The sequence below is a fragment of the Blennius ocellaris genome, assembly GCF_963422515.1.
Source record: "Blennius ocellaris genome assembly, chromosome: 5".
In the NCBI taxonomy this organism is placed as follows: domain Eukaryota; kingdom Metazoa; phylum Chordata; class Actinopteri; order Blenniiformes; family Blenniidae; genus Blennius; species Blennius ocellaris.
The window spans coordinates 30,254,946-30,264,218 of record NC_137654.1 but is presented as its reverse complement, the minus strand read 5'-3'; the positions used below and the strand labels follow the sequence as shown (position 1 = coordinate 30,264,218).

The 9,273-nt window shown below is 46.1% G+C and overlaps 1 protein-coding gene across 1 annotated transcript; it reads right to left on the bottom strand.

Moving 5' to 3' along the window:
* On the bottom strand, positions 1–5,480 carry gpr37l1b (G protein-coupled receptor 37 like 1b; the record flags this gene model as incomplete). Its single annotated transcript, XM_080496985.1, is given in 7 exon segments — positions 1–168; positions 1,010–1,381; positions 2,121–2,429; positions 4,763–4,866; positions 4,869–5,085; positions 5,087–5,242; positions 5,244–5,480. Coding segments are annotated over 7 exon segments (1,563 nt in total).
* Positions 5,481–9,273: the final 3,793 nt, after the last annotated feature.

The following is a 9,273-nucleotide window of genomic DNA, read 5'->3' as shown; positions in this document are numbered from 1 at the left end:
CTAGCTGGAGATGGCGAGAATGGCCGAGGTGTCTTTGGCCTTGTCGAAAAAGATGGCGGCCTCGTTGGACGCTTTGAGCTTGGCGGAGGCGGGCGAGCCGTGGGCGGAGCCTGTCTGACACTCCTGGCAGCAGCAGCAGCAGCAGTCCATGAAGGTCTGGCCCAGAGCCTGGAACAGCCACAAGGGGGCAGTCAGCGCACCGTTTCCATGGAAACGTGCAGAAAAACAACATCTCAAGTTTTTTCTTGATTTTTTTTACATTTCTGACGAGTCGTCGCTTTGTTACATTGAATCAAATCATAGTTAAAAAAAATTATTTTCACAGATTTTGTGTTAATGTTATTGTTAATACATTAAAGTTATTTGTGTGAAACTAAAATCTAATATTCAACTTTAGTTCACTCTGAAGAGAATAAACCTGTAAATGAGAAAATATGGACTGAAATTTTGATTTTTTTTTTTTAAATGTAAAACTTATTTTTATGTAAAACCAGCAAAATCTTTGGGTGTCAATGTAACACATTTAGAAGTTATTATTTTTAAATAATGCAGATATCTTTCTTTTTTAATTTTTATTTCAAATTTTAACATGAAAAGATACAAATTTATCTTTTCATATCAACAAAATATTGAGAATTTTACATTTTCATATAAAAACAAAAAAACAAGAAATTAAGTGAAATTGTAATTTTTTTTATATATGAATTATTGAATAAGTTTTTTTAAGGGAATTTTTTTTTTATGGTAAAAGAATTCCCCAAAAATTTGCTGAAAATGTGAATTTAACTTTTTCTCCCGTTTGAATCTAAACTAAAAAAAAACATGAAACAGAGGAAGAGAAAAATTCGACTAAACCAGAATAAAAAACACTAAAAAGGTGCGAAACCCTCCGTCCATCCATTACAACCAGGATTCTTGCTCAAGGACCTGCCGACAAGAGGAGATGGCAATGGAACCCGCAGCCCTTCCCCCCCATCGGTAGGAGCCTGCAGGGCGGCGCCACACTCACCTTGCACAGGCACAGCAGCAGCACCGGCGTCACCGACGACTTGAAGAACAGCAGGAAGTGATGCAGCAGCGCCAGCATGGCGGCCGTTTCCTCGGCGACGGCGATGTGGGTGTAGGCCAGCGTGATGTTGCACACGTGCTCGGGCAGCGCGCACACGCCGTACACCACGGCCAGCGCCAGCAGCGTGCAGTTCAGCTGCCGCTCCGCCGCCTGCTGCTGCTGCCGCTTCTGGTTGGACGAGCGGTCGTCAAGGTTACGCTGCTTCTGGGCGGCGCTCGAGTCGCTGTTGACGTTCCGCGTCGCCATCTGGCAGAGAACCGTGAAGAGGACGGGCAGGCAGAAGTAGCAGCCGAAGCACCACCACATCCGACCCTGGAGAACGTGGAACACAGCTTAGATCCAGCTGGAACCTTGTGGCTCTACCTGGGAGAGCCTGGTTCTACCTGGAACCTTGTGGTTCTACCTGGAACCTTGTGGTTCCTCTATGGAACCCCTGGATTCTAACCAGTACTTCCTGGCTCTGGTGTGGTTCTGTCTGGTACCTTCTTGTCCACCCTGACTCCGTTTTGTGGCCGGTCCAACAACTAGTGGAACAACTGGTCAAGAACCGGTCCAACAACTAGTGGAACAACTGGTTAAGAACCGGTCCAACAATGAGAGGAACACCTGGTCAAGAACCGGTCCAACAAGGAGAGGAACAACTGGTCAAGGAGAGGAACAACTGGTCAAGAACCGGTCCAACAACAAGAGGAACAACTGGTCAAGAACCGGTCCAACAACTAGTGGAACAACTGGTTAAGAACCGGTCCAACAATGAGAGGAACACCTGGTCAAGAACCGGTCCAACAAGGAGAGGAACAACTGGTCAAGAACCGGTCCAACAAGGAGAGGAACAACTGGTCAAGAACCGGTCCAACAACAAGAGGAACAACTGGTTAAGAACTGGTCCAACAATGAGAGGAACAACTGGTCAGTAGCTGGTCAAACGAGTGGAACAACTGGTCAAGAACTGGTCCAACAAGGTACCTATAACATCTTCAACACCCATTTCACATCCAGGTCAACCACGACTCCATAAAAGCCCAGAAAAGGGGCGGGGCCTCCGTCTCACCTGGTGGTAGCGGAGCAGCAGCGAGTGCAGCGAGTCGGGCAGGTAGAGGGAGAGCGGGGAGGCCGGGGTGATGACGCAGGAGTCCACCAGCCGCCCGCTGGCCGGAGACACGGCCTGGCTCAGCGTCCACAGGAAGACCTCCGGGCTGGACAGCAGCAGGGCGGCCAGCCACACCAGCAGCAGCTTCAGCAGCACCGTCCGGCAGCGCTCCACCCGCCGCGCCTTCGGCTGCGACGACGAGGTGGCGGCGTGGAAACGGTCGATCCCAGAGCGCACAGCTGTGAAGGAGGTGACGCCCAGGGACACCATCTGAGGAGGGAGACACAGGCCGCAACGGGGGGATCGCTCAGCATTCACATCACTGTCGGCGTCGCGAGCATTGGCGGTTAACCATCCTCAGGCGGGAGCTGCTGCAGGTTAGACCCTCTGATCCGATTGTCTCGACTTCGTAAGACACAATGTTCAGCATTAACATGACTCTCAGCATTAGCATGACTCTCAGCATTAGCATTACTATCAACATTATGACCATTAGCATTGATGATCCTCAGGTGGGAGCTTCTGCAGGTTAGACCCTCTGATGCAATTGTCTCGACTTCGTAAAACACAATGTTCAGCATTAACATGACTCTCAGCATTAACATGAATCTCAGCATTCACATTACTGTCGGCGTCATGAGCATTGGCGTTAATGATTCTCAGGCGGGAGCTGCTGCAGGTTAGACCCTCTGATCCGACTGTCTCTACTTCGTAAGACACAATGTTCAGCATTAACATGACTCTCAGCATTAGCATTACTATCAATATTATAAGCATTAGCATAAACGTTCCTCAGGCGGGAGCTGCTGCAGGTTAGACCCTCTGATCCAATTGCCTCGACTTCGTAAAACACCATGTTCAGCATTAACATGACTCTCAGCATTAGCATTACTATCAATATTATGAGCATTAGCATTAACGATCCTCAGGCAGGAGCTGCTGCAGGTTAGACCCTCTCCGATTGTCTCTACTTCGTAAGACACAATGTTCAGCATTAGCATTACTATCAGCGTTATGACCATCAGCATTAACAATCCTCAGGCGGGAGCTGCTGCAGGTTAGACCCTCTGATCCAATTTTCTCAACTTCGTAAGACACAATGTTCAGCATTAACACGACTATCAGCATTAGCATTACTATCAACGTTATGACCATTGGCATTAATAATCCTCAGACATGAGCTGCTGCCCGCTTCAATTCAGGTTAGAGCATCAGCATGGCTTTCAGCATTAGCATCTGCACCAACATGAGCATTAACGTGAATAAATCTCAGAACTCAGGATTACCACATGTGATCTTTATTAATGCTCTGTCAAGTTTAACCAGGGCCAGGCTTCTTAATACTGATGTTGGTGCTATTAGCATTAGCTCCATGATTTTAATAATCCACAGCGATTAGATCAGCAACGAGATCAGGACTCACCATCAGGATCGATATACGCATCAGCATTAGAAAGGACCGATGTCACCATAGGTATCATCAACGTCATCGGTATTGGCATGAGCAGCAATACTAGTATCAGCATTTGCAAAAATATGACTATTAATGAGCATTGGTCACCTTATTTCAGTTAGCAGCAGCAACACTGCCAACAACTTCATTTGCATTATCTAAAATAAATAAATAATAAAATATAACATAGCAGAATCCATATTAGCACTAGAAACAGCATTAGCAAGTACTCAACAATTAGCTTTATCAGCATTAGCAGCTGTATCATGTTTAACATCATCGCCGCTATTAGCATTAGTACCAGCTTTAGCGCTCCACCAGGATCAGACCTGGTGTCGGCATTAGCAATAGTATCAACGTTGCTGAAGGTTCCAGTTTGTCCATCAGCATCGGTATTGATGTTTATTAGTGGTTTTCTGGTTGTTCCACATTCTAGGTTTTATTTTATGTTCTATTGAAACTTTATCCAGCTTTTCCTTGATTCTCCCTCCATTAGAATATTGATCCTCGGAGCTACATTGAGAATCTGCTGTGTCTGTGTGAGCTGGACTGGCTCCGCCCACACACACACACGCCCATCTATGGGAAGATGGAGGAAGTACTTCCTCTCGTGGCGCCATGTGCCAGAGCAGAGCTGCCTGATTGTGGGAGGAGTCAAAGGGGGGGAGGAGCCTATCTCGATTGTGATTGGCTGAACTACTGATGATATCATATAGGGTTTGAGTTCTGATTGGCTGCTTGGAGCAACACACTTTTTAAAACCTTGAACGAGAGAGACGAGAGCGAGAGAGAGAGAGACAGAGAGAGAGAGAGAGAGGAGACACACTTTCTTCACTTCTGGGACGTCGTTCCAGATGTGGAGACGATTCCAACTGCTGTAAAAACTTTGAAAAAGTGAATTCATTGATCTGCCAGGCCGACGCGACACCACATCTGTGCTCTGGGTGGCAGCGGTGAGTCAATGTAGGGTTACGCTGGTGTCACAATCTGTGCAGTGACTTAATGCACCATCTGCTGGTGCAAAGTGGTACTACGGGACCGATGGCCTTACTTTTTTTTTTGGCAGATTAGCCCGTTAGCTTGTCCTGCTACATTGAGTTCTAACCTTCATGGACTCAAAGGATCAGGCGGCAGCTGAAGCCACACCCACCTCCATGTACGGCACCGCGCGGCAGGTGACGTCGCCGAGGATCCTCCTGTGGGAGAGCTGGTTGAGGACGACCACCGGCAGGCAGAGCACCAGGACCAGGAAGTCCAGAAGGCCATGCTGGCCAGCAGGTAGTTCCAGGCGGACCGCATGTAGTAGTTGTTCCACACCACGCACATGACCGCCATGTTGCCCACCACGCCCACCGCCAGCACCAGGCCGGCCAGGAACAGCACGGCGTAGGCGGCGTACGACCCTTCCGCCAGCGGGTAGAAGGGGTTGAAGAGTCCCGGCTCGGCGCCGCGGTCGGAGGCGTTGGCGCCGGCGCCGGTACCCGACGGGGTCGAGGTCCACTCCCGCCCCCGCCTCCGCCTCCGCCCCCGTCCGGTTGACGAACGGCGTGACCTGCGGCGACGTCACCCACTCGTTCTCGAAGGAGTAGCCGAAGGTGGACTGCTGCTCGTCCTCGTCGGCGCCGCGGGCCCTGCCGGCGCCGCCGCCGCTCCAGGTTCAGGTCCAGGTCCAGGTCCAGGTCCAGGTCCAGCATCGGCTCGGCCTGAACCCTGAGGTTGTCTCCGGTCCACACGGGCTCCAGCTCCACCCGGGGGGACGGGTTGTCCTCCTCCTCGCCGCCGCCGCCACGGCGAGGACCCGCGCTGACGGCGCCGGCCAGCAGCAGCAGCAGGTTGAGGCAGAGCCAGGAACCCGACCAGGAAGACATGGTACCCAGAAGAATCCAACCGAGTCCAACAGTTAGATCCCAGAACCGATGGAGCCGATGGAGGCTGACGGGGGTCCACACACCAGACGGTCAGTCGACTTCGAGGATCCAGAAGAAGAAGAAGAAGAAGAAGACGGAAAATGAAAGTTCTCTCTGAAAAGTTGTCAGATCGTGAAGTCTCTTCTCTTCTCTTCTTCTCTCTCTCTCTTCTCTTCTCTTCTCTTCTCTTCTCTTCTCTTCTCTTCTCTTCCCTCGGCGGAGTGATGGAGCTCCGTCAGGTGGAGGAGGCTGCTGCGTGTGGGCTGCAGGCGGAGGGGGGACTGTGGGAAAGCGGCACGGCTGGATGAAGCTTTTGTCAGGACACACACACACACACACACACACACACACACACACACACACACACACACACACAACACACACACACACACACACACACACACACACCGGCTCTCTGCTGCCCCCTGCTGGAACACTCTAATTATTCCTGCCACTGGAAAGTTGCACTTTATGGCTGAAACTTTCAGATGTTTTGTTGGATTCACGTCATTTATGGAAGTAAAACTGCCGTCAGATTCTGAATTCGAATTTCTAACTCTCAATTTTTTTTTGCCATCGAAATCAGACGCGGATTTTTCTTTTTCAACATCTAAAAATATTCACAGTGTGTAAAAATTCAACGTGTCTAAAAATTCAGCTGCAAAAAATTCAGCTGTAAAAAAAATTCAACTGCAAAAAAAATTCAACACAAAAAAAAAAAAAATTCAGCTGCAAAAAAATTCAACTGCAAAAAAAAAATTCAACTGCAAAAAAAAATTCAGCTGCAAAAAAAATTCAGCTGTGAAAAAAATTCACCGCAAAAAAAATTCAGCTGCAAAAAATTCAGCTGTAAAAAATATTCAGCAACAAAAAAATTGCAGCTGCAAAAAAAATCAGCTGTAAAAACATTCAACGGCAAAAAAAATTCAGCTGCGAAAAATTCAGCTGCAAAACAGCCAGAATCTCTGCGCCATCAGGACGATGCAATCGATGCCTGTCTCGTGGCCAATCAAGGGAAGCTTCGTTGGTCACGTGACCAGTGCTGATACATACTTGATACGTACTAAAATTCCAAGTCTGATTTCGATGGTAAAAAAATTCAGAGTTAGAAATAAGTATTCAGAATCTGATGGCACAGTTTTCCTGCCATAGTCATTAATCATGGAAAGTTTCACCTCGACTGGCCGAACCGGTCAAATAGTGTCGGAATCACCTTCGAATTTAAACTGTAAAGTTTATTTTGTTGCTGTGACGATGCAGATTTGACGAAAATGTCAATATTTTTCAAGACGTGATACAAAAATGACTTTAATCTCAACATTTTCCGTCACGCAGAATGCAGTGAAATGTGCAGGGGGGGAAAACAACCATGCAACAAAATAGGTTTTGCATTATTTTACAAACTCGCCATGACAACATGGCCAGTTTGAAAGCTTTCATGTTAGTTTACCAAAACATCAGCTGGAGTCTCTGTGTTGTGTCGCTACTTAAAGAAATCAATTAGAAAATGAATGTTTACTTTGCAAAATTCTAAAGTCTTAAATTAAATTAAAATGTTTTAAATTTAGTCCTGAAAACATGGCCACCAAAAAAAGATTATTATTATTATTATTATTATTATTATTATTATTATTTATTTTTAATAGAAAAACAATTTAGGATTTTCTTCTTCTTATTATTATTATTAATATGACTATTATTATTATGTTTCAAATACATCAAATACAAGGGAAATAACTCATTATGATTAAATGAATAAAGAAAAATTTTGAAAAAGTATAGCATTAAATTCAAAGATTCCTTTTATTCCATATTTATTAAAGTACGATTTAATCATCATATTCAGATGATTTTTATTTTTAAACAAAAAGTTAAATATTTTAATAAAAGTCTTGCGTGAACGTAAAAAAATAGCCCCGCCTAAAACAAGAAAATTGAGCTTTATTGTAGTTTATTGTAGTTTATTGTAGTTTATTGTAGTTGTGTGACCAAGAACAATGTGAAACAATGTTTATACTTCATTGCTGCTGAAGTACTTATGGCAGTATTTTAATTCTACACTGAAGTTCCACTTCCTGCCGGCAGAGGGCAGCATTACCCTGGATACAAGCTGGAACAGACTTCAGAGTGGAAAACGGTTAAACAGCAGTTCAGAGAAAAACTCATAGAAGAAAGAACAAGATCCACCAGTAGAAGTTCTACCTGGAGAGGATCCACCTGGGAAACCTGTACAAGTTCCACCTGCAGATGTTGTACATGTAGAGGTTCCACCTGCAGAAGTTCTACCTAGAAGCTTCACCTGAACATGTTCTACCTACAGAAGTTCCACCTGCAGAAGTTCTACCTAGAAGTTCCTAGAAGCTCCACCTGCAGATGTTCCACCTGTAGAAGTTCTACCTAGAAGTTCCACCTGAACATGTTCTACCTACAGAAGTTCCACCTGCAGAAGTTCTACCTAGAATTTCCTAGAAGCTCCACCTGCAGATGTTCTACCAGCAGAAGTTCGACCTATTAGTTCCACCTGCAGAAGTTCTACCTAGAAGTTCCACCTGAATATGTTCTACCTACAGAAGTTCCACCTGCAGAAGTTCTACCTACAGAAGTTCTACTAGAAGTTCCACCTAGAAGTTCTACCAAGAAGTTCCATCTGCTGAATCATTACCTAGAAGTTCTACCTAGAAGTTCTACCTAGAAGTTCCACCTGCTGAATCATTACCTAGAAGTTCCACCTAGAAGTTCCACCTGCTGAATCACTACCTAGAAGTTCCACCTAGAAGTTCAACCAAGAAGTTCCACCTGCTGAATCATTACCTAGAAGTTCTACCTAGAAGTTCTACCTGGAAGTTCTACCTAGAAGTTCCACCTGCTGAATCATTACCTAGAAGTTCCACTTAGAAGTTCTACCTAGAAGTTCCACCTGTTAAAGATGCAGAGGCTCACAGGTCAGAACATCCTGCTTCATCTCCTCCTGGTGCAGCTCTATATAAGGCTGCTGAGGGTGCAGTGGAAAGACGGCACGGGTCACTACACACACACACATGCACACACACACACACACACACACACCACACACATATACACACACATATACACACACACACACACACCTTATAAGGCAGAGAAAGTTGGTGGAAAAGGAGTAAAACAACAAAGCGTGAAATTCCTTTTTTTCAGTCTGAACTGAAGCTGCTGCCACACGCGCACACGCACACGCGCACGCACACACACACACACACACTAGATATAGCGTTTTAAGACAGACGATGACACTGCGTTGTCGTGGAAACGGCCCAGCGTCGACACCACGACCCCGTTTCAGACCCGAGACGCTTCGATGAGGCGGGAATGAAACTGATTCGACTGACGAGGAGCGATTTTATTATTTACATAAATTTGTTTAGACCGAAAACAAACGTTCTGGCTGCAGGTCGTCTCACTCCGCTTCACGCCAAAGACTCAAACATCAGCATTCTGCTCGCCGCCGGACCTGTCCACCGGCTGATTTATCTGTGTGTGTGTGTGTGTGTGTGTGTGTGTGTGTGTGTGCCCGCAGTCACTCAGAGGGTCACCGGTTGCCGTGGCGACGCCACAGTCACACCAAGAACACGTTTGTTTCCTTCGAAGCATAAAAAAACAACCTGCGACATTAAAAGCTGGAACTTCTCAGGAAGACGTTGCGAAACATTCCTCCACGTCATACTTTTTTTTTTTTTTTTTTATAAATGTTGAAAGTGAGACTTGCATGTCGTTAAGA